General features: G+C 32.7%; 1 protein-coding gene across 1 annotated transcript in view; it reads left to right on the top strand.

The window, feature by feature from the left end:
• Positions 1-24,719, top strand: part of Smp_137040 (putative ubiquitin-protein ligase) — a gene marked incomplete at both ends in the record, with an annotated part of 34,281 nt that extends 9,562 nt beyond the window's left edge. Inside the window, 16 exons of the mRNA XM_018796655.1 lie at positions 2-66; positions 1,917-2,029; positions 4,070-4,560; positions 6,920-7,088; positions 8,473-8,591; positions 11,825-12,047; positions 13,441-13,540; positions 13,589-13,720; positions 13,824-13,901; positions 14,816-15,022; positions 17,259-17,396; positions 20,614-20,738; positions 21,519-21,701; positions 22,660-22,771; positions 23,830-23,925; positions 24,525-24,719. Coding sequence (XP_018651775.1) covers positions 2-66; positions 1,917-2,029; positions 4,070-4,560; positions 6,920-7,088; positions 8,473-8,591; positions 11,825-12,047; positions 13,441-13,540; positions 13,589-13,720; positions 13,824-13,901; positions 14,816-15,022; positions 17,259-17,396; positions 20,614-20,738; positions 21,519-21,701; positions 22,660-22,771; positions 23,830-23,925; positions 24,525-24,719 — 2,546 coding nt within the window. The remainder of the gene's footprint in view (position 1; positions 67-1,916; positions 2,030-4,069; positions 4,561-6,919; positions 7,089-8,472; positions 8,592-11,824; positions 12,048-13,440; positions 13,541-13,588; positions 13,721-13,823; positions 13,902-14,815; positions 15,023-17,258; positions 17,397-20,613; positions 20,739-21,518; positions 21,702-22,659; positions 22,772-23,829; positions 23,926-24,524) is intronic.
• Positions 24,720-26,695: the final 1,976 nt, after the last annotated feature.

Here is a 26,695-nt window from a genome sequence, read left to right as displayed (position 1 = left end):
GCAAATCTTATCCAACTCAGTCTGTTAGAAACTGATATCTTGGCCTCTCATTGTACAGAATTTTGTGTAAGTCTACAAAATTGTTAAGGCATATTTTTTCTTCAGATGCAATCCAATAATGACTTTTATTTTTGTTACTGAAAAGTGACCTTTTCAAAAAATCTAGACTTATTTTGATTTTAACAGTTGAATGCATTAGTCGATCTAAGCTAGACCATCACTGAAATCCTGGATGCACACTGCTGAGGAGTCCCATGCTGGGACGAAAAAGCCGTCCGGTGTTTCCAGGTTTTCAATGGTCGTTTATCTTAGATCGTATCGTGAATTCAACTAGTAAAATACTACAGTCTCCACAAATCCCCATACTTATTATGATTTTTCGTTTTCAAATCTAAGTTTAAAATTTTCTAATTAGATGTAATAGATTTCCGGTTATCTGTGATTTTGACGTATATATTTTATTTATTCGGTGGTATGATTTAGACACTTAGCTACAACTGTTATTTCTTTAATGTGATGTGTTTTAAAAATTAATACTTAGACTATTTGTAAGATTTAGGTATTATTCTACCTAATTATAATTGAATTGGTAGGGCAATATTTCATCTTTTACTTATGTATTGTATCAAAATAGATAATATTAGAGTTTGTGCAGTTTTTCTAGATTTAAACTGAATGATAAAAGTTTTTTAGTCTCAATATGTACTGAGCATATTATTTGTAAATCGTTGTGAAGCAGTTTTTAAAAAAACTATGACATTCTTTCAGGAAATTTTAATAATGACAATAACAAAGATAATTTGACCGAATAAGTTTTATCAAACTTAATTATGAAATATGCAGTCCCAGTACATTGTGAGATATTAATGAAGGTATTTCAATAAATGTATTTTGTGATTTGACAATAATTTTCATTACCAGTTAAATAATCATCAAAAATCGGAGAACATTGACTAGTTGTTTCGTTCTAGTTTGAGGCTCTTAATTAGTTGTGTACGTACGAATTTACATAGGATTCTATCCAAAACCTTTGAGTTTCGTATTGGTCAAAATACCATCCAACTAGTGAGTTAAAATCCCCTGGTTCACACTTCAGGATTTCAATCAATTCACAGTACAACACACTTGTCTCCTAATGTGTTATTGATGTGGATTCTCGCCATTCCTAAGACTTCTTGTTTCATACATTATGGTTTCTCATTTGAACTTTGGAGCATCTAACTCGCAGTGAATACTAACTACTGGATCATTATTTAACTTAGTTTTTGTACAAATTTGTGTTTAGTCTGTAAAGTCCTCAATCAAAGCGAAACCGTTATTCTCTGCTGTCTATTTTTTAGTGCATTTTTAAAAACATCCGATATCCATTCATAATGCAAGCTGTTTTCAAATGTTTTATCAATATTGATATGAAAGACGGTATTACTTCCTCATCAGCTCTTCATTGCTATCACTACACAAACAACAGACATTTGATTTAATTGTTAAAATAATGATTAGAACGTTTGTGAGGTGACTTACGAATAAATGCTTTCGAAACTGAATATACCAACTTATTAAGTTCATTATGACTATTCAAGTAAATGATAGCAAAAAAAGAACAATTGACAACCATGTCGTCTCAGCGTTACTCTTTAAAAAGAAAAGAATTAAGCGAAGCATTTTCTGACATAGAAACATGAAATAAATATGTTTGGAATTTCACCATCACAAGGTCTGTAAATCAACTGATGATAATTCGAATTCATTGAGCATACAATGGGTTTAGGGCTTCGAATATCAACCGTTTTCTGATGTGTTATGATAATTATGTACTTAAAAATGGGACTGTTCGATATCTTTTTGACTAGATCAACATTAATAACAGTTTTTCATAAACAAAGAATGTTTCGTTTTTTTTTCAATTTTCTTTGTAGATTGTTTTATCCAAATCTATGCATTATTTGGGTACCTATATCGGTAGTAAAAAGTCTAATCTTTGCAGTTGGCATCCAATTTTGGGGTGGTTCGCTCAGTCAATAGATAATTCGTAAGTTCTTCTAAATGGCAATAATATAAACTACTTACTTTGATCACCAATTAACTTAACCTCTGTTTTTATTGAAATTGATGTTGGAAATACAATGTACCTAAGAATATTTTCCACATTCTATTACACAAAAAAGATCCAAGATTTATCTGTCCAATAAAATTCATAGGTTTAGTTAAAATGATAGTATTGTAATCTTTGCTAAGTGAATTTTTTAAAAATCGAATTACCGGTTCACTTGACTGGTTTTATTCGGTACTACTTAAAACTCATTAAATTGACTACCCATCAGTTTTAACAGATTTGAAAAACGCCTAAATCTAATAGTAATAATAATAATAATAATAATCATTATTATTATTATTAGTGGCATTATTAAATATTATATTTTTAGTACAGTATAGAATTCTCAGAACAAGATATTTCAACAAGTTTCCTTTTCTTATTTCTTGATCGATCCTGACGATAAATATTGAGTGGTCGCCAGTTAGATGTAAACAGTTCAGGAATCGACATCTGAATAATGTTCATTTTTTTCAATGCATATTGCCAGCCACCATAATATCGCTGATTGTACTTTTTTGTAACCTGTACAGCGAAAGGTCGTGAACTTTTCACAAACGTACCTGATTAGGTTATGCGATTAATAGACATAGTGATGTGTTAAAACAAAAAACCCAGATAACTTGTTGAAATATCTAGATGGCAGGAACAGGTAACCCAGATATTCAAGCAGACCGCCTGAAAGATCTGTACTTATGTATAAGCTTATTGTAAAATGAAAGTAATAGTCATTACCATTTTAAAACTAACCATTTCATTGGACACAACGGTCTAAAAAAATTTTTGACGAAAAAAAAACAGTGCGATAAATGATATTTGTAGTAGGAGTCATAGAGTTAGGATTAGTAGTCTTTTGGTTGAAGGTAAAATTACCTAAATCATTAAACATGTCATAGATTCCAGAAGGTTGGAATCCTGACTTTTCTTGTTCAAAACAAAAAAAATTCTATGAAGTAATGGACTGTTTTTATCAGATTGTCATTAAGAATTTGCATTTGAATAAAATATTTTCTAATTTTTAGATTAATTAAGAAATACACAAATTTTTTAGCTTCACTTTGATCAAATAATGATGTCCCAAGAAGTTGACGAAATACACATTTCTAAGAAATAGGAAATGGTATATAAAATGTGAAGCTTATTTTGATAACAAAAGCCATAACGTACGTTAGTGAGTGTTAAGTCAAAACATATTTTCACAGATTATTTAGAATAGACTAAATGCAACGAGAAGTAGAATCCTGCAGGCGCGTTTATTCTTATTCGGGACTCGTCAGCAGGATGCACTTGCATCTCAGTGTTGATTTTCATATAAGGACTTGGTCGAATTATAGAGATTACTAAACAAGGTCTAAAATATAGTGTTCAACATGGAAATGACTGATCGTGAAAAGATTGATAAAAAGTGGTGAAATATGTACATGGTATCTTTTGCTATATGTCTCAGTTCCTACCTGAATTGATCCAGCTTCTTAATACTGATTTGGTACCATATTTGCTATGATCACGTATTGAACACCATATAAATATTACCTTATGCGATACCTTACACCGATCATATCATTGTTATATATTTATCTTTACTTAAATCCGTAATAAGGCTACTTAAATTATTGTAGACTTTCAACAAGGCCTTTTTCGTTATGGCTTTTATCATATTATTTTTCCTGATAAAGTAATGCATCACATTTTGCAAAAAAGTCCTATACCTTATGAGTCACATTTGTTATGAGCTTTTAAATAATTCCACCTTACATAGTGTATTGCATCATCTAATGATTGCCTATTATTTTGTAGCACAGTTAATAAGTGTTTAAATGGTTCATCAGTTTCTGTGAGATGATGACTTAATAATGTTTTTAATTCGGTCTTGTAAATCTGAGATGTACCATGATGATGCTCATTGGTTTCTCATCTTATTTTATTTCTTCATTTCTTTAATTAACCCAATTATTCTTCTTACTATTTATATTTCAGTTTACAATCAGCCATGTCCTTTGTAACAAGTCAGTTAAGACTACTCTGGAATGGTCGTATGGTTCGTTTATTATTTGCCGATCTGTATGCGCAAGCTGAACTAAACTTACCTGAGTTAAGTGCATCAGAGGGTGGTTCATCTAGCACAGGTCATCTTCATTCTACTAACACACCTTGTGCAACAAATCAACATGGACCCGGGGTACCTTCTAAAGCAGAAAAACTTGCTGTGTTAGGGTTATTGCCACCTATTTCACGGATGGGCGGTAGTAGGTCGACCGGCTCTGATATTGATGGTTATGGGCATCGTGTACGTCATGGTCTTTCAAATTTTCTACGTCAGATATCCAATTCCTCAGCATATCGTGCTAGATTTAGAAATAAGAAAGAAATAACCAATAATTACATTCCAAATCTTTCCACTGGACGTTCAGATAGTCCTGGCCCAAGTGATTTACCGAAATCCTTAAAAGCTGTGTGTATGCTTTATTGTTTTACTTCTGGAAGTTTGAAAGAAATTAGAAGCGCTATACTGGCAGGCAGGTTAAATGAATTGAATTCTTTCTTTCTTGTTAGATTACACTACATTATTTGTTTACCTAATTAACAAATGTTTTTACTATCGTCATGTAATGAAGAATGTTGTTTAGGAAAAAAAATTGGAAAGATTAGCTTGGTGGTGAAAGCTTAAAACAAAATGTTACCCACTTCACATTTAAGCAAATATTTTATTGGTTGAAAAGTAAGTTTTGTCAGCTAATCATTGTCTGGTATTCCTTGAGTTGAAGCTTTTGGATAGGCTGGTTTTTATGAACTCTCATCACTCACACTCCTCACATTTATTTAAGTGATCAACCACTCATTCTTTCCTTTTCTTCATAATGGTAAATTTAGATTTTCAACTTTGAATTATCGGTAATGAGTAATGTACAAACCTGTTCTGGTCATAGTTTACTATTTTAGTCCGAATTCACTGTCTGATAGATTAAATCTTGGGTCAAATGTTTCGAGATCAGTCTCGTGAGTGAACTAGAATTTACGGTTTTTGTTTACTACACACGATTACAATCGACACGCTTACATGGTAATAGTTTAATTAAGCCTATAAAAAATCGGAATTTTTCGGATTAATGAAAAAAAATCAAGACGTCTTATTGCCGACCTTACTAGAGCAGAGATTTAGTAAACAAATCACATTAGGTATAGATTCAGATTGTTCTGAGTTGACTTTGTTTGGAATGTACTGAAGGTATGTTTGAGATAGAAAGAAAAGTTATTTAACTCACTTTCATTTGGTTTGTTGATTACAACTAATCAATGAAATAAATATGATCACTTAGTAATTCGTTTTGCAAATTTTTAACAGGGTTGATCTAAAAAGTGCTTTAATCACGTTCGGTGTTTAATTCATTGTAGTCAGGATAGCATAAATTTCTAGGTCAATATCCTAGTAACATATCTCTTCAGATCATGACACATATGTGTTAGATATCCTAAGTTATGGTCCTTAGCTGGTTGTCTGTTATGAAAATTCTACAGATGTTACAGTTGCGTTCTTAGCTACTACCTTAATGTGGTGGTCGGGTTTTCCTATCTTAATTACTCTATAGAGTTATATTGTCTAGAACACTTGTTTCTTTAGGTCTTACCATACAAAGGAGATGGGCTGAAGAACGGTAATTCTAAAAACAGAAAACTCATGGTCCTAGTTGGAGTCATACTGTCGGCTTTACCGCAGTGTAACATCAATAAGGTGTTTCATCCAGGCAAATAGCATCTACAGTGATGCTACCGGCGGAAGGGGTTAGAAAAGTTTGACTTTAGAAATCTTATACCTCACGGAATACCGTCTCCAGTGGCAAGGCTTTTCGAAGCACGAAGCCAACACATTGAAGACCCATCGCAAAAAGAGAGTGTGTTGTCGATCTTAAGTTGTCCCTTTGATTCTATGGTTACACTTTCGGGTCACCAAGACCATCACTAACCCAGTTTTATTTTCAAATCCCTCAATGGGAAATATCTTTCCTAACATCACTCGAGATCATCTTGTTCGCAATCGAATTCCTGCCTCACCTCTTGATAACTGTCCCATCCTTACGACTAACTCTTATCTCATATCTTTATCGTCACACACCATCAATGCTAATGGTTTGAGTTCACGAAATGTTATTTTTGGTCTCCTGAAACCCACGCTCCAAGCTACAATTTGGAGCTTTTGATGTTCAATCCTTGCGTTAAATAGGACAACAGACTTCTTAAGCGCAGGCGTATCCATTTTTTTCTCTTACCCTAGATTCTGTAATTCTAAATTAGCTTACAAATTTCTATTATTGTCCGATTAATTCATATTTTCTTCTTGAATCATACCTTCTCTGCCTAATCTTGTTTTACTATCATTAATCCTGTTACTACCTTTACTACTTTGGGATTTGCTTTGAAAATTTCATTTCACTGTGCTAGTGAGGTGTGGCAACTTGAACGCATGCACATATATACCAAGTTCTACCTTGTGTGTAACTGACTAACCGAGATGTTACAATCGTGTAGTTATAATTAACAAATTGTGCAATGTTTCAACTCAGGTTACTATTTCGGAAATATATTGGAAATTATTCATATGTCTGGACATCTTTTTTTCGTTTCCTCAAAAAAATCTACTAAGTTGATTAGTTGAGTGTTTCCTTCATTCCTTCATCAACTTTCAGAGTATTTATTGAGGAACTAGACAGTTTTTGTTTATTTACATGACGAATTTTCATCAGGATTCTTTTGCTATGTCTCTTCTTTGATTTATCTGTCCTAGCATAACTCATTATTTTATTGTGTTTCAATAACAAATAATCACAACAGGTTTATCGTTAGGTGATTTATTACCTCGTATGTGGCGTTTAATTTCTTGCTGTGGATCTGTACGTGATTGGGCTCATGTGATTATGAATTCACAATCAGTTTGCCATTTAGAACCACATGAATCTCATTTGATGCAAATATTTGCTTCAGCTACAAGCAATTTGTTGAGGTATGTTGTCTACTTTTACATTTAATACCGGTTTTTACTTAACTGAAAATAACTTATTAAACTAAGTGCACGTTCACGTATTCAGCTGCTCTAGATACTTTCTGTGAACATGATGTTACTTTGGCTTTGAATCTGAAAAAAGTCGGGATGTAAACCTGTGACCGAATATTTGAAAGTTATTAGTGAATTTCTAAACAATTCAGTGGATCATTTGTAACTGTTAAATTTAAGTTGGTGAGAGTTATCTTCATCATTAAAACATTCTATATTCATTCATACGTTCTGTAAAGTGACAGCTGATATTAAACAATACAAAGTGGTTTGTGTAACGAAGACCATTTGATATCGACTCCCTTTTGTCACTGAATAAGTGGTATAAAGCATATTGACATTTTTAGGCACTTCTATTAATAGTTGGACTAAAAATTTGGCGAACAATATCTATTTATCTGTTTGTACAATCTTATTGTTTCATTCAATACAATTGACTGTATTTGAAATATTTTACGTTGAAATGCGAATTGAATTTAGTTTTCGAAAACCAGGGGACTATTGTAAGTCAATTACACATATGTTAAATATAATGTCCTTTTAGTCGAATGTGTACTCTTTTTAAACCTCTGAAAGATAAATAAATAGTCGTAATAGTTGTTGCATGTGAACTCATAGTAGTATATTTCATGTTGACAATATCATTTCATATTCGAATTGCTCAATCCTGTGTGAACTAGTTAGTGCTTACTTGATATGACGGTATAAGAATATGATATTATTTAGGTCAATGTTTACTGTATCAATTCAGTATAAACTTTGTTCTATATGACAGGTGTGAACTCTTGTTCACTGTGAAAATTTTATTCCCTGTATTAATTCAGGTTAAATATATTTATTTATTTATTTATTTGGTCTGAGGATGATGTGATTTGGTACTTTCTTGTCGTTGAGTTTTCGAGTTAAAAAACCTTCATTGCATTAATCTTTCGTGTTTTCAGTTTGCGTCGTGGGAATTGTGCTCATTTCTCAGTATAAATAGTAGGATCGGTTAATTGCAGTGTTTCCGGACTGTCAAGTAAAAGCAGTAAGACTGTAGACTCAGCAGACTCGATACGTACATAACAGTGATGACAGAGCCAATTTTCCAGTTATCACAGTGAGGGATTCCGCAATATAACAGCATTGCTTAATGGATTTACGATTACAAAACTAAACAGTCCCACAGCGTTCAATTTATTCTTCAAATATTATCAGTTCACAATAGAAATTGTTTTTAATTTTTTAGTTATTTATAAATAATTAAACTTTTTAGAAAATATGTTTTTTTCTTGTGAAAAGTAAATAAATTTATTAGTATATTGTATGATTCACTGTACACTTTTCTTTGTAGCATATTAGATGATGCAGAATTATTTGAATTAAAGAAATCGTTTACAATCGACGAATTGTGCTCGATGGGTTCATTTTTTAATCATTTAATTTATGAATCAGTCATTATGGTACCAGATCGTAAGTATCAATTATCTTTCATTAATGTGACTGTTTAATTAAGTGTTATTACCTACTCTATTAATAAGGTAAATTTTATTAGATTTCACAAAATAGAAGTAAATTAAATGTATCCTTCGGCAAAATACCAAAGTAATTCAAATGAGATCAAATTTACAGGGTGATACATCCCTCTATTAATTCACTATAGCTATATTCTCGTAACTTAGGTAATCAAACTTGACAATCGTTAACTGTGTATATAATGTCGGTTGACAAGTAGAGTTGTAAACGGAGAAATTGTAAAGGCGTTGTGCAGTAGTGCATCAGATAAAATTTTCATGTTTCACAACGTTGTATGTAGAAGAGGTTGTCAGGAAAAGAACGTTAGTACTGGTAAAATTGGAAAGAAAAGTTCTTGAAATTTGGTAAAAGATAAAGGATGAATGAATTTGTACCATTTTGGTTGACAGAGGTTCACGACTTGATTGACTGATTTACTGTAATTGCCTGAAAATTTCTGGTTAGTTTCTAAATTGCTCACTTAGTGCTACTACTAGGTACTGGGATTGTTCAAAAAGTAATTACTCATAGCCAAATACCAGTGATCATCTCATAATTGCTGAATCCAAATACCATGTGATGTAGATTCTCGAATCGCTACTCCATGTTCGAAATACCTTATATCTTATACCCTCAAATACCCTCGTACGACCGAGAATGGGGAGGTCCCGCCCTCTCTCTCGAAATGCTCTCACACGGTCACGCGTATACAACTTCTGTCAGGGAAGTCGTACTCACTGCCTTCTCGCTGCATTACTCTTGTTTACGAAATTGAGAGGACAAAAAGCGAATGTCTGGCGCTTTAACCGGGTTGGTGAACACAGAAAGTCCACCTGGGGGAGTTGGAAAACCCTGATTTCAAACCAATGGTGCACATGGGCTCCAGTATCCTAAAGAAACAAATGGTGTATGAACCAACCGTCAGTCACCGGTTGCCATGGGACTGCATCTCCTCACGATACTCCACTGCCTTGTGGGTCAGACCTTTAGGTCAAAGGCTCGGGGTGTGGCCCCCTAAAAAAACCACCTGCTTCGGTCTGGGCACCCGGGCAGCATCATAGCCCTCACCCAATTAAAATAAAATGACAATTTTTGTGTGGTGCATATATATCTGGTGCCCCCTTGTACCAATATTTATATGTTCAAATAAATGATAAAAAACACCACTTGACAGAACTATGATGTCTGCGTATCCTCAGTTAAGTAATAGATTCTTGGATTAAGGTTATCAGATTCATTTCCGTCAACATGTTTGTACTAAAATTGTGTTGGGATGGTATAAAAATTTGCATCATGATATAAAAAATTCGAACGTGCTTTCTAAGCAAAACTCGAGAAATAAAGTTTTCATTTAATTGAAATCATGAAACAATCTAAGTTAAATCACCAGTGAGAACCTGTAAGCACTAAGCGACTATTTTGTCCTAGTATGGGACTCTTCAGCAGTGCGCATCCACGATTCTACACTCGGTAATCGAACCCAGGACCCTCGGTATCGCATGTGAACCCTTAACCTCTAGATCAGTAAGCCGGCATCCAACAGTGTTAATGCTTAACCCTGGTCAATCCATGACATTACGCGACCATCTCCCATCGTCTTTGGTGGCTAACTACTTCACACCCAACGCGGATTAGCTTCACTGATCACGACTTTTCACTAGGACTCCGGAAATTTCCTCTCGAAGCTAGTCACTGGTGAGCACATGATAATTTTCACTATGAGGTTGTGGAGACTAAAGGCCCTGGGTTCGGTTCCCGCATGTGAGATCATGGATGCGCACTGCTGAGGAGTTCCATACTAGAACGGAACTGCAGTCATGTACTTACAGGTTTTAAATGATAGTCGGTTCATTATTTCAGTGAAATTCAACAATTTTCACAACCTCATACTGGAATGTTTTTATTGTTGAGACCTTTAGTATTTTTTTAACTATATACTTCTTCAATATTGTTTTCTAAAATATCTTTTTAAGAGAATGTCGAACGTGTTAACTAACTAGTTATAAAAAAATATTTGCTCCATTTTGTTGTATGTATAATTAACGAAGTAACTTATGTAGACAAATTAGTGATTCAGTGCGCAAATTTATTGTTTACCTGTTTAATTTGATGTAGTCAAATAAGTCTTTCAGTAATAAAAAGATATGTTCCATAGTATAATTGTTTATTCTTAGTTTGTAAGTTATAGAAATAGGTTAGTGAAATCTAATGACATGATTTTGAGCTCTGACTTAATTTTATAGGAACTTTCGTTCAATGTTATGGTAGTTAGTACACTGGGTTCAGGGTGTGGCCCCCTAAGAAAACCACCTGCTTCGGTCTGGGCACCCGTGCAATACCACAGCCCTCACACAAATCAAATGAGATTTGTGTGGCGCATATGTAACTGGTGCTTCCTTGTACCAATATTTATGTGTTTAAATAAATAAATAAAATAAATAGTTAGTACACTTGACTGTCTGTCACAGTTGCAATTTCGAACCTTAATTCACCTGCTTCTATTCTGGCGACATTTGACTATTACAATCTTTTACACATAAAACAGTGAGCGATAATTTAGTGGTTAAGTCATTCAACTTTCATCCATTAAGTCACGCATTCGAGCCTCATTGTATCTATTTCACATCGGACAACCAAGTAGTATCATTAGCTCATCATGCCAACTTACATGGTGGATGAGTTAATTTAATCAAGAAAAATCGATTACACAATAAAATTGTTATCAGCTCTTTAAAAGAACCATATAATCAGTTTCAATTGTTAGTAACAATTTTGACGATATTCACTGAAGCCTGTGCAGGTAATATACTGTAAATAACCTTAACACATTTTCTGAATAGCACAAAAAAGGGAATGAAACTCAAAAGTAAGTACAACTACAATTCTTTCTACCTATCTGATTTTCCATTTCCATGATAAGAAACAATTAAACGCATATCATAATAATTATATTTTCAGTATATTGTAAGTAGTACTTGTTTGTTACACTTCAATCCTACTAGATCTATTTCTATAAGTAGAAATTATTTTAAAATTTCTGACTATAAATTTCATTATTCTATATTCATTTAAGAAAGGTGTATAGACTAAATATATTAACATAATAATAATTATTTTTACACTTTTCCATTTAAACAAATTCCATTTGTGTTTTAATAAGATTGTCTTGTTTTTCTCCGATTCTATAAAAGCTAATCAACTTAAATTATGGAGTCCATCTTATAAAGATGATAATAAATTGAATAAAACCGATGAATCCATTGCATTGCATAATAATAATAAGTCTACTGTTCAATCAAACAATTCATCTACTGTTATGCCTAATTTATTCACAATTTGTTTACGTTTATTATCTGTAATCTATGAACGTGATAGTAGACATTTATTCACACCACCGAATTTTTGGTTAATATCGTAAGTTACTTTGTATAATCTCTTATACGCTTTTTTTGTTAAAAAATTGCATGTACTTCACATTTGTTCATAGTTCAATCCTTGCTTTGTATATTTAACATGTGAATATGATGATAGAGGTGTATATTTGTTATTGAAATCATGGATCGATCCGAGTTATACGATAATTAAAAAAATGAAAGCACTAGATAAGTGTCTCGTCGTAGTTCGGAACTTCTCAACAGTGCACATAAACGTCCTGGCAGCTGGGAGTTGTACCAAAGACATTCGGTCTCGGGCGTGAACACTTAACCTCCAGACCACTTAGTGGGAATCCAATAGTCTATCAGTCTTCTATTTATTGATGAATTACTTATTATCAACAAATTACTATAGTTAATATATCAACCAACTTTTATTTATACATGATCTTGAATTGTACAAGTTGTTAATCAGTAAGAGATCAGTTAGGCTAATTACGCTTTACATTCTGATGGGAAACACTACGGTTTCTCAGAATTTACGAAAGTATGCTTCATCTAAAATGTGTAATTGTTTTGTTTGTGTGCATCTGTACTCTACCGATTTACCACTCGTGAATCACGAGTCAATTGTTTTAAAACATTCATCGTCAAGCTTCAAAACTACTAAATTTTTTCTGATATTCATTACATTTTGATATATAGATGAAAAGATGGCTTAGTGGATAGAACTCTTAAATCAGATTTATTTGTATTGGTCTTTTATTAATATTAGGTCATTTAACAACTACCAATTCATGCTTCAGGTATCAAGGGCATTAATACTATCCGGTCACTCAAACCGAAGTAGTTGAAATGGGTTTTGAACCTGCTACTTAGCAGCTTCAAGTTTGATCGGAAACTCAAGCAGTCCTTGTTAACACATGTGGATTTTGACAAAATGTTTCGATATTGGATCCATGTAGACTAAGTCTCCAACCAAATGAGCATACGTTATAAAGATCTTATTACTTTAGGTCATTTAGCCTTCATAAACTGTTCATATTAGCTTTCCAGATTACTTGATAACTTGTTTTTGATGCCTGCTAATAACGTATCACCGTAAATTGTGTAAATTTTAATAAAAATTACATCAGTTTCCTAGTTGTCCTTGTAGATATTTTGGTTAGCGCGATTTAGTTTTGCTAAAAGAAATGAACCACGGAGTCCTCCTCTTAAGCAAGAATAATATTTCCTGCATGATTAGTTTTATCTAATCATTTTGTTTCTACTATAGTACAGTTAATCTTATATACACTTAGTTATGATCTAAATGTTTTGTGTAACATTTGTATCCATCATCCTTTACACTACATTTTCTTTATTTTTTCTTTTTTAATTTCGGGTCATCGTTGAAATTACAACTAATAAACTAAAATTTTTATTGAAATCAGAAATCTCAAAGTTCCAGCTTTTCTAGCAGATCTACGGAAACCGAAACCACATGCAACATTTCTGCTCAAGCACATCCCGCATATCATTCCACACAAAGAAGTACGTCTTGTTATTTAAATAATATTAATGAATGAATTTTTTTCTAAGCGTGTTATTCTTTTTCGCGATTTTGTACGTGAAGATAAAGCATCACTGGGTATACATACTCGCACAAATTGGCTTACAGATGATGGTCCAGTTGGTGCTGTCATCACAGTTCATAGAAATCGTATTGTTGAAGTAAGTTATGATGTATTATTATTATTATCGATAAGTAGATAAAAATATGTTGTGAATTAGTGTGACGTAACTATATTACTAATTCACTTTGTTTTACTTTCAGGACGGTTATCAACAGTTGGCAAATTTAACTTCACCTCAGTTACGTATGAAAATACGTGTACAGTTTGTAAACGAAATGGTATGTCTGAATTTAGAGATAAATTATTATATGTAGTTATGGTAATGCTTAACTTTTTTGTTATATAATTCACTGCGTATATTACATTTGATAATTAAAATGTAGACTTTCACGAGAGACTATACAACTTATGTGCCTAACGGTCTCTGCGGTAAATTTGAATGTTATGCTTTTATTAAGGAGTGAATAAACTTAAATACAGAAAAAAAGCTACCATATACACATGGATTTAAAGAAAAAGACTTAGCTTTCCGAAAGACTGATCCGTATTCAAAAAATGTTGTATTTTTGAGTTTTAATCATAGTCATTTGAAAGGTAGATGGCAATCTAAAAAAGACAATTCTCTTTCATTTTTGGTCTCTGAAGTCTTTCGCATACATTTGAAGAGGACAGAAAGACCATTCAACGGAAATGTATATACATATTTATATTTCTTTTTTTGGACAATTCATCATGTACTTTTGTTATGGAACAACTCTGTACATATTGCAGCAGAAAATGACTGACATACAGTAAAATTAGGAAAAGTGAAAATAACCAATGAAATGTCAGCAGTGGTAATTGCGAAAATATAAATTAGAAAAATATTGTCGTTGTTATCCCTACGTTGAGAAACTATCATTTATTAATGAAAAAGTTCTAGGTAGCCTGATGTCTTCCTGATAAACTATTAGAAACAAATAAATCAGCTATTGGTAGGCTGTAACCTAACTGTTCAACATACTAACAAAATTACTACTATTCTGAGCTTTACTGAATAATAGTAGGTCTGATTATTTAAAAGTTTGATCGTTAGGTAAACAGTTATCAATGACAACTTTCACACCTCTTTACGTATTTGATGTGTAAGTCAATCTCAGTTTTATGATTCAACTGTTCATTCTTTTGTTTGTCTTAATATTTTAACGTGTAGGGTTTAGATGAAGTTGGTATTGATTTAGACGGTGTGTTCAAAGAATTCCTGGAAGAAACTCTTCGTCGTGTATTCGACCCTAGTTTAAATTTATTTCGTGTGACTAATGACCAGCGTTTATATCCGTCACCTACTTCACATTTACAAGAAAGTCATTTACAGCTCTTCGAATTTTTGGGTAAAATGCTTGCCAAAGCTGTGTATGAGGTTAGTGATTTTCATATCCATTCTGTGTATCATCTAGTGCTGATAGTGAATCGTGATTTTTTTAAAGAATCTAAATTAATATCATTTTAATCAGCTTTGATTTAACTTTTTATTTAGAGTCTAGTGGTACTACTGGTTAGGTTGGGGTTTAAATATGCATAAACTTAAAGTATCCTTAGTCTGTTAAATAATTATATAGTTTGGAGTAAAGATAGATTATACTTGGATCAAATAAACATTGTTTAACCTTTGAGTAATTCATATAGAATTAGTATCGAAAAACCTTCATATATTGGTAATTTTACTAAGGCCGGCTGTCATTTATTATATCATCCTAATAATGCAACATAAAATCACCGGTATGTTGTCTGAAGTCCCATAATATATTACTAGTACTGGTAAAGTAAAAACTATCTAAATCAAAACAGAAGTATTTGAGACTAAGTTCAAACTATCCTTACAAACCTTTTAACTATTATTTCATACTGATTAGGAAACATTTCCACAGCGTTCTAATTATGATGGTCAGTACATTCGTATATCGGTTTTTGTTTTACCCTTACATGGTTTTGTAAATTTATTTCTCATGTAAGTAAATACTAAAAATAATCGAGAATAAATACATCCTAGTGATGCATATAAGTTGACGCTTCAGACAATAATCTATATATTATTATCTCATGAGCGATGTTACTATCCCATTTTGATCAACTACGTTTAAATAATGAAAAAAGCTGAAGTGTACAACATAAGTGGTCAATCTATGTTTCAACTTCGTATTTCTGGGTATATACAGTGCTTAGTTTTGTAGTTCTTGGATCTGTTTTTGTTGGAATCCGAATAAATTATGTAAGCGTTTGTCTAACTGAATAATCAGTTATATCGTGAATAATTCACATTTTATGTACCACAAAGACACTATTGGAATTGTGTAATTATCTAATACCTTGTGATAATGTTCAAAAGCAATTGAAGTGAACACGTAGATTGTATCTTCAACTAATTGTCTTGTCATAGTTGAAAGCGTGAGTCAATTGAAGCTAGACCACCATGGAAAACCTGGAAACACTGGACGGCCGTTTCGTCCTATTATGGGACTCCTCAGCAGTGCGCATCCACGAACCCGCTCTCGCGAGATTCGAACCCAGGACCTACCGGTCTCGAGCCGAAGCCCTTAGCCGATAGACTACTGAGCTGGCATCCAACGGTGCCAGCTCAGTGATAAATACTAAATCTCCACAAAACCCCTTCTGATAATTGTCTTGTATTTCAATGACGTTAAAACAGATGAAATATTAAAATGATGAAGATTTGCAACCGTGGTGGATTATGTAGTAGGTGTTGAAGATGTTATCCAGAGTGACAATGAAAATTCTGCAATTAGACCGTCTTGCGCAGAGGCCACAACACCAACATGGTATAGGATATCAAAACTTGACTAGTATATACCTTATAAGTCATATTGTTAAATCTATCGAAGGGTCTAAATCAACGGATTGAAAAACGCGCGAAATCGAAGTTCATAAAACAACGATTTGTCCAAAAAGGCGGTTCTTTATTGAATAATATACAAAAATTAGTTGCATACTTCAACTTCTTAGGTATCTGTAGCGTTTACCTCATCTGTAAGTCTGAAATAAAAAGGGCTTCCTGCAGTAGTAACAAAGAATACTTACAACATACGATAGTGCAAATGACAGCTGTTAACTTCGTCAAAACTTTATAACAGTTTATAAACAAGCAAAAGCTGAAACAAGAGCAAACAACATGGAAGCCGTTGCGTTTAAACAAGGATTAAATGATCGCACGGAATTGCGAATAACTGCTTCAAAAACTGAGAGAACTTGATTGTAATAATAAATACGGTATGTGTTATAAGCATATGTAAATATTTCCGAACATTACACGATAAACTTGCGTCACAACATACGTGTAGTTGTTAGGACTACGATTGTTTACGCAATATCAATAAGTAGTATAAAACAATACACAAAAGAGTCGAAGGGAAGTGAATGAGGACAGAGTTATTCATTGTACACATATATTCTCATCCAGATCTTCATAGTTACATTTATCTGCCATTCAAAAACATTTGGATACATTGCCATTAAAATACATATGGCTAGTGTTTTTGTTTTTATTCTAATTGTTACGCAGTTATGACACCATATTAGTAAGCTATTGCACTTTTTATAAACAGTAAACAGTACAGAATTTGTTTTTATACTTTTCTTAGTGTATTGTTGTGGATGTGCCATTCGCAAACTTCTTTTTAACTCAATTACTTGGTCGTGAAAAAGCAGGATGTTACAGTTTTCTTGATGAATTAGCCACATTAGATAAAGAATTATACAAAAGTTTAAGTTATATTAAAGTTAGTTGAATTCTCTTAATTGATTAATTTTTATATTTTATTTTCTCTAACAAATATAACTCTAAAATAATTCACATAATTTCCTCCACGTTATAAGAAATTATTAAAAAAAAAAGATCAGACATTTTGTGTATTTATTATTTACTTGAACACATAAACATTGGTACGGGGGCACCAAATACATATGCACCACACAATAACAATGAGGTTGTGAAGAGATAGAGAACAAAGGATGAGTATAGTAAAAGGAAGACCAACGATGATCACAAAAAATAATGTATTAGAATGGAATAATAATAATAATAAGGAGAGAAGTAGTTCAGTTAGGAAAAATACAACCAGAAAGAATTCTTTCGGTCAAAGAAGTTACGTTCACTTTTATGCAGAAAGTAAATGAAAGCTACAGCACGATCGCCACTAGCTTCTCTTCTGGGCCATATCTGATAATGTCTCAAGCCAATGTGTTGCATCACCTCTAGGAGGGAGTCGTGAAGAACCAACAGAAGTCAGTCCTGTGCAGCTTTGTTTTATATCACGACACTATGTCTTACACTGACCACCTCACGACTTTTCCAAGTAGTCCCAGCGTAAACAAATAATGCACGAAGTGGAATTCTCTGGTATGACATTCGTAAGACACGTCTAAGCCAGCAAAGTCAATGTTTCAAGATGGTGACACCAATTGAATTATTGTCTCTGTATCCAAACACATGATGCCGAACTCCTACAATATGATGTTGCGACCGAATGTTAGCAATCCTTTGTAGACAACAATGATCAAGCATAGAGAGTCGTCTAACATCCTAAACTCAAAGAAATCAGGTTTCACAAGTATGAAGCATAACAGACTGTAATTTTTATGGAAACAAATGTAAACATACCTAATTTTGATGACGTATGTTTTACTAGTAGTAATTTTGGTAATATGTTGATGATTTTCTCCTGATATTATTATTGAAGCTATCCTTTTTTATTGTTTTAAATAAAATACCAACTTTACTGGTCGATCCCATTTTTATTATCCATCTATAAGGTTGTCATATGTGTATGTCATCGTTTGTTTTAGTTATATAACTAAACTTAACAAAAATGCTCTTATTCGTTAATTTAAATTGTGCAGAATAATAAGATTTATATATCTTTCTAATTAAGTACGTTTTTATCAGTTTTATTGGTAATATTGTTCAAAATGTTATGAAACTCATTTGTTACTATTGTAATACATTGTTTCAACGCTGTCATCTCTAAAAGGTAAGCAGATAAGGGGTCAAAAATGTACAAAAATAATTGATGTTTTTCCTATTTCACAGTTGAGTTGTCAAACAAAATTTCTACATTCAACATAATCCACCCTGTAAACTCCTGTCGTATAAAATGTTTCTATACTATTTTATAAACATAATATGAAAACTTAGTATCCTGGGATTGATGATCTAAACTAGCTCTTTTCAGTTCTGTTTTGCTATTTCATTGTTTGACTAAGAAATATTACAATTCATTACATTAACCAACATCTTGTACTTTGATTTCCATAGAATGTCTGAAGTTCTGAAAAAAGTTGCTAATCTCATCATTACTGGACAATACAGAACCTAACTTTAACTAATAGTATTAGAGTGTTAGTCAGTTTATACTTTTCGATGTAGTTGTAGGTCAGTAAACTTCCATACTTATAGTAGCAATCTTTTCGTATTGTTTTCAGAACTCTCCCCAATTTATATGCACTTGACTTTAGGTAAGTACTTCAAACGACCATCAAGCTTGTATAAAACGTCTCAACAGTTTAAGCGAACACAGTCCTGTAGCCTATCAGTGTGTTGGTTTTATTTAAAATCTCGTGTGTAAAGTATATATCCACAGCTAAATAAAAACAAATGGTATCGAACACCGACAGATCTCACATATAATGCTTCTCCAACCATCTTGTTTGTTAGTATTTAAATGAAGGCAAGTGTACTCAGGTATTTTCACAGTATCGAAACTGCTAATTTGTAACAGATTTAGATATATTCATTAATAATTTGGTAACATGATATTCTGTCTTATTTCAAATACATTCATAACGGTGGAAAATCGTTATCCACTTTCAGTATACACAAAATTAATTGTAGGCTTTTTCCAGCTTTTCTTGAAACAATACATCTATTAGAATTACACTTATTCACCATCTTCCATCAACTGCAACATATAATCATACTTTCAGCTTTTCAGGATGTTACATGTTAGCTCCGATAAATGACAGTGTTGTAAATAGGAAGTTTAAAAGATTATGGATTGATAGCTCTATGAATTCTTGTTTTAGTTTATATATATATATATATATATATATATATATATATATATATATATATAGAGAGAGAGAGAGAGAGAGAGAGAGAGAGAGAGAGAGACTCCGTTCACGCCATTAATTAAAAGCTAGTAGTTTTAAGCGAAAAATGGAGCGTCTGTCATTATTTATTGTGGATTTAAAAATGAATTAAATAACTTTTATCTGTCTTTTCTAATCAGATATATGGAAAATTAAACATTTACTACTTGATACGTTATTAGCTGGACTATGCAATGACAAAACAATTAGTAGTAGTAACTTACGTTCCTTTCTGTTTGATAGTATTCAAAACTAAGTTTGAAATGAAATTTTGTTTCAGATTCGACGTTGCACATAGCTGACTTATATATTTTGAACATAAAAGACCATATCTATCGTCACAGATAGTATAATTCTGATGTTTAACACATTGCAGTTAGTGTGATTTAATTAAATGGATCGACTATTAAAATTTTGAATTCGTTCTACCCATCTATGACTATCATGACATCTTATTTAGTCATGAAACGAGTTGTATCATAAAAATTATCAAACAGATTCACTAAATACTTTGCAAATTGAGATACGACTTATTCTCTATAGTCTTAATTGAATGTGCATTCTTTTACGTATTGATGTGGGGCTATGGTTTAGTGATGAAAAAGATTTTAGTTTCAATCAGTGGGTGATCAATTGAAAACGAGTTGGAATCCCACTGCAATGATTTTTATTTAAATAACTTAGTTATTATTAACCTTCACAGTAGCAGTCTGTCCCAATGCTGAATGGATCAACTTATAATTTGTTGATGGGTTACACTAACATTTTTAAAAAAATCCTCAATATTATCAGTAATTCTCTATACTTGACGTTTGTTTCTTATTTATAATATGAATTATATTTTTTTAGCATTATGATGGAGATGTTTCCGATCTGGAATTCACTTATTCCTATGCTGAAGATTGTCTAGGTCAAGTGATTATACATGATCTCTGTCCTGGTGGTCGTCAAATTTCTGTGACGAATGATGTCAAGTAATCTATTTCTTTCTCGTTTTTTTACGCCTAAGTAATTTCATGTTAAATGTGTATAAAGCATTGAAGTAAAGCGTTTATATTTATAGTGTACATAATTTTTCTTATATCATGTTCCCTAATGAGGTGCTTCTTAAATTGTGGTTTATTGTGGTAAATATTCACAGCTTTTTGATGTTACATAATACCTGAAACAAATTGCTTGTTGTCTGTATATCATATTATCTCTCCTCAATGTCCTAAAAAACAAGAAGTTTTTAGATTTCTGTCGATAATGGATATAATGTTGATTGTTTTAAATTTTTCTGCTTTCATTATACTGTATAAGTGTTAGTAGTTTATAGAAGATTAGGCTCCGTCAATTTCCGATGTTTTACAAAATAACAACATATTCTTTATTTAAAAAGTCAATTACTATTATAGTTTACAATTTAAGTAGTTGATTTATTGCTCGAATTTAATTTCAAAGCGGTTTGTTAAATTGTTATTTTATAATCCCAGTTAGTCGGAGTTTTTCTTTTTGGCTAAATTATTGATTATCTATGAAAGTATTTCCTTCTTACTAAATGCTTCAATGAAAAGTTGATTTGCTAGCCACAGTAATTAACCACGACCAGTTACTTCAGTAATATTACACTTAGTAAATTTACGCATGTTTTCACATTTCAAATTTAATCAATAAATGATATTGTTTAAAATTTTGACCGTTGTAATCTTAGATCATATATTCAATGTTCAAATATTTTTTTTCATTTCAATTATGCATCTTTTTGCCTAAAGAATAAGTTACGTTCATAGTGTTGCTCACTTTCGAATGTATAAACAAATTAGAGCACAGACTGCTTCTTTTATACGGGGATTTTACTCTATACTAAGTCCTGATTGGTTGGCTATGTTTTCTCCATCAGAATTACAAACACTTATCTCAGGTGACAGTAGTTCAATGGATATTGATGATCTAAAGTAAGTAAACAATAAACTATGTTTTAATAGGTTTATACTTTGATGAAATTCATTTTTGTCATTAGTCAGTATCAATTAAACTTATTTTATGATGGGAGTATATAAAATTGCATTGGTCCCTATCCAGTTTATTGCGTGGTTGAATATTATATTTATGCCCACATGTACACTTTTCTTGTGCATATTTATATTGATTTTGTACCTAAATATTTAAAATGGATAACACTGTCACAAATTAAGTCAGATAAACATCACTGCTTGGTGTATTCTAGATAACCCCCAAATTCCCTGATATGGCCGTGGACAGGAAAGAGCCTGCTCTCCTTGAAATGTTCTCATAAGGCCGTGCGTATTTAGCCACTATCAAGGAAAGTCAACCCACTTCATTCTCTTGGCGTGGCTTTCGTTTATGAAATTGAGAGAACGAAAAGAGTATATCCAACGCTTGAACAGGGTTGGTAGATATGTGGGATCCACCTACGGGAGTTGGAAAACCCTGATTCCAAGCCATTGGTGCACATGGGCTCCAGGATCTTGAGGGAAACAAATGGAGTGTTAGCCTATCATCAGTCATCGGCCACCATGGGGTGGCATCTCAACGTTTCTCTACTACCTTGTGGATTAGACGTTTGGGTCAAAGACTTGAGGAATGACCCCCTAAGAATATCACCTACCTCGGTTTGGGCACGCAAGTAATATCCCAGTACACACACAAAGGCATTGATAACAACTTTGTGTGGGACATATATATTTTGGTACCCCTTTGTGCCAAGGTTTATGTGTTTAAATAATAAATCATGCCTTCCAGATTTAAGTGGTTGAGTAATTTATTTTAAATGTATTTAGCTTGAAATCTGTTGGTATCATTTTAAAAGAATTCTACTGTTCATAGCTCAGTTTACTACCAAATCGTTTCTACAACATGCTTTGATATATTCGCTTCCCTTTATTTCTGTAGACAACATACACGTTATTCAGGTGGATTTCATAGTAATCATCGCGTAATTCGATGGTTATGGGATATTTTAAGACGTGATTTCGACGATAGAGAACGTAGTTTATTTTTGAAGGTAAGTTGTTTTCATTTATTTCTACTCCTTAATTTATCGACATAGCTAGTTATTATTTCACTGTCCGTCTCACAATCCATAAAATAATTTCAATCATATCATTGTCTGAATTTTTCTGACAAGAAACCTGTACATCTTAATTTATAGTTAATATGTTCTCCGTTTACGCTTATTTGTGTCATTATTTATATAATTGTGTTGAAATAGAAGTGTATCGACAGTGGGACTTGCACTTTGAAGGAAAAACTTATGGCGTATTGTATTACTAGCTTTAAAGCTTCTGTCTAGAACCTCATATATTTAATAAATTTGTATGAATCTTATGCTACTTGTAATCAGAGAACTCTTAAGTGGCATATATGTGCCTGTGAACTTTCATACGTCATTAACCTTTGTTATATCGTGCGACAAGTCTGTACTAACTAGTAACCAGTTAATAACAGATATATTTTTGTCATATTCCAAAGGGAAGAAAAATTGTATTTCTGATGTTTTATGACTTAGTGCAAGCCACTTCTTCAGAGTAAATGGGTAATGATACCTATAGTAGCCAGTTAGTTTACAGTAATATTTTATGTGTCATATTATTTGCAGCTGGTTGATTGTCTAATATGTCAGTGACCTTAAGTTTTATATGCAATGTATTGTTAGTTCTCTTTTAGTGTTTACTCATAATGCACTGTTAGAAGAAGCATAGTTCATAGTATGTTGTGTCTTAGTGGAATTCTTGCATTACGGTTACGGTTAAATTCGTCCAGTCGAATAATCAAAGTTGTTCAACTGATACAATTAGTTATTTTTGTACAACTCGTAAATGTGTCTGTTCATTAATTGAATCCAAGGTTAATAGGTTGACAACCAACTGGTGCAGTTAACTGTTATCTCACCAGTCAGTCACAATGTACTTGATTTGTCTCTACATTAATTTCAGAAATGTTTCCTACAGACAATATAAACATAAATTGTTACCCTTCATACTTCCTCAGTATTTATTGAAATAACATATTTCATTTGTTCTCTACGTAATAAAAATCAATTGTTTCTGTTTTTTTCTACAGTTTGTCACCAGTTGTTCTAGGCCACCTCTTTTGGGGTTCGCTAATCTTGAACCACCATTTTGTATACGTTGTGTACATTATACTAATGAAGATCAAGTAGGTCATCTTAAATTATTATTGAAATTATCTTGGTGAGTAAAACATAAAGGCAAATTAACGTCGATTACTTAATGTCTATGAGATTTTATTGATTCTTATTGTTAGTTATGGATGCAAACCAGTGATAGAGTGAATAACCAAATGGCTATGTCTCATCTCCTTTTCATGCTTAAACTGTCCGTAATTAGTGGATTTTTTCTTGTTTACATTACAATGACAGTTGATATTCTGCTAATGGAAATATTAGAAAATAAAAGTATTAGTTTGAAAACAAGTGGGAAAGTGTACTATGGAGGTACAGAGGAGGTAGTTGAGAATAGAGATTCTGTTTCTTAAAAATAATTCATGTTGTTTACTTTGTTGAAATTATAACTCAAAAGTGAAAATAAAAAAAATTCGTAGGAGATGTGTTTCACAACGATGCATTTTATTTTCGTCAATTTTGCCATAATTTATAATTGATGACATCTAAATATTTGCAATCTTTATCTAATCTATGTATTTATCGTTAATGGACTTCTTGTTTATAGTTTTGAAACAAGAATTATCTCCGTTTAATGAATATTTTCCCATATTTTTTCTTCTGATTTGTACAGGATGTCGGTGATACTCTAGGATCAGTACTAAAAGGATTTTTGGGGGTTGTTGGGCGCCGTGAAGAAGTATCTCGCTTACCAACTGCATCTACCTGTTTTAATCTCTTAAAATTACCTAATTACTCATCTCGTAGTGCATTGAAAGAAAAGTTAAGATATGCCATCAATAGTCATGCTGGGTTTGAACTATCGTAGCGGAGAAATTTCTTATGAAGCTACTAATAATATATACTTTTTATTTTCATGATAGGAAGCTGTAAATATGTATTATGTTTATTATTTTCATCTCATTTAATCAACTCTTCGATGGCCAACATATTTTGCTGTTTAAATTTACTTCATACTTTTAATTTAGGTTATTCACATTTTCAATTCATAATGAATAACTCAGTGTCATTTGTCAATTATATTATAATACTATGATATGTTTGATGGTACGTTTAAATGAATGTGATGATTGTGGGCAAAAGTTTTAATCTTACCATTCTGATAACCTGCCGAATAATGCTATTTTCTAAACGTTTTTATTCTTCATATACTTCCTTTTCCAAATAGATTGAAGAAATTGTCATTTAATTGACAATTTTAGTTTCATTACTTGACACTTTATTGTCCTCAGTGGGAAACACAACTCAGTTCTCTAACTAGTACTTGAAAATACTCTGTCATCTAGAACTCACTGGTAATCATATTTCGAATTCGCTTTTTACTGTTCCACACTTGGAGTAAGTAATGTTCAACACAGTTTGGCAGAAATGTATATCAACATAATTTATCATATCACATCACTGTGGGAGAATAAGTCGTGGAAGTCAAAATTGTGTTGGCACAGACGACATTAACAGTGACTGGACATTAAGGCTTACGGTTCGAGTAAGATGATTTCGTGTAATTAGAGATACCGGATTTTATGTAAGCTCACGAATTTAGAGGAGGATGAAGGCTGGGGATATACCTATGCCACTGAGACTTGGCGTGAAGCAGGTCGCGTGACTCAACGACTGTCATGAGTCAACTGCGATCTTAACCATATATTCAACAAGCCTCGAGTAGGCAGTTAGTTACTCCATCGACTAGTCCCATATTTACATCTGCCAGTCCTCTCATCCAATCTGTTAAAGCAGATGTTGCACATCGTAGTATGGGGAGGTATCACGTGTTCAATGATTTCAAAGTTCCGTACGTTTGCTTGGCACTGTATAGCAGGATTCACTTTTATTTGTGTTTCATGTTGACGACTTTTGTGGTCACGGTCTAGAACCGTAGATATTTTGTAAGTCATTTTGCAGATGAAGTAACAAAGAGTCTACAGCTGAAATGTATTCCCGATTAGTGGACTGTTCCCTCACCGAAAAAAGGCTCCAGTTGGAAGGACAGGGATAAATTTTCCTATTTTTAGCTAAACTATTGTCGACAGCAAGAGTTAGTGAACCTTTAGTCATGGGTAGGGTTATCAAAACCAATAAGATATAGTCTAGGAATAACTAAAGCATTGACGCAAATGGACTATTAGCATTTCTGAGGTTGTACTCATGTAGACCAGCATATTCACCAATTCAAGCGGCATCTTATATGGAAGTTGATGCTCTATAAATTCTGTGTGCCCTCTTCGCTTGATTTTTCATCACCGATATAAAGCTTGGTTCGCTACGATCAAAGAGTAAAAATTTCTTGCGGAACAGAGAAATACTTTTCTAACCTTGAAAATTAATTCCGCTCAATCGCCTACGAGGAACACGTGATCTGTCTATATAAAACCCTTGATTTGGAGTTGAACATTTCCTCCGTTGGAACGAGTGCTGAATGAATCACTTGGTAACTTTTCACCTTGTACTCAGAAACCCTTGGTAGATTTCTGCCGAAAAAGTTTGTAGCTCAGACATGCAAACTGCCTAGAATAGCTGGATGTTATTTGTGGAACATAAACATAAGTTCCATATGAGTGTCTTAGATTTCTTCAAGCATCTCGATGGAGTTCATAAACAATTTCCCTACGTAAAACTGAAGACAACGGCTGTCAGATTATGAAGGCTAGTAAAAACAACTGTGATACTTGATTCCATATTTTCCCGGTTAACTACATTACTCCAGTGTAGTTTTAGGTCAACAATTCAGTTTTTACCCCTAGAAGTTGTCACTGTGTTTTCTACTCCCCCAATACACAAGATATG

This window comes from Schistosoma mansoni, chromosome 4 (genome assembly GCF_000237925.1).
Source record: "Schistosoma mansoni strain Puerto Rico chromosome 4, complete genome".
Taxonomy (NCBI): Eukaryota; Metazoa; Platyhelminthes; class Trematoda; order Strigeidida; family Schistosomatidae; genus Schistosoma; species Schistosoma mansoni.
The sequence above is the reverse complement of the archived record's forward strand: the minus strand, read 5'-3'. Positions and strand labels throughout refer to the sequence as shown.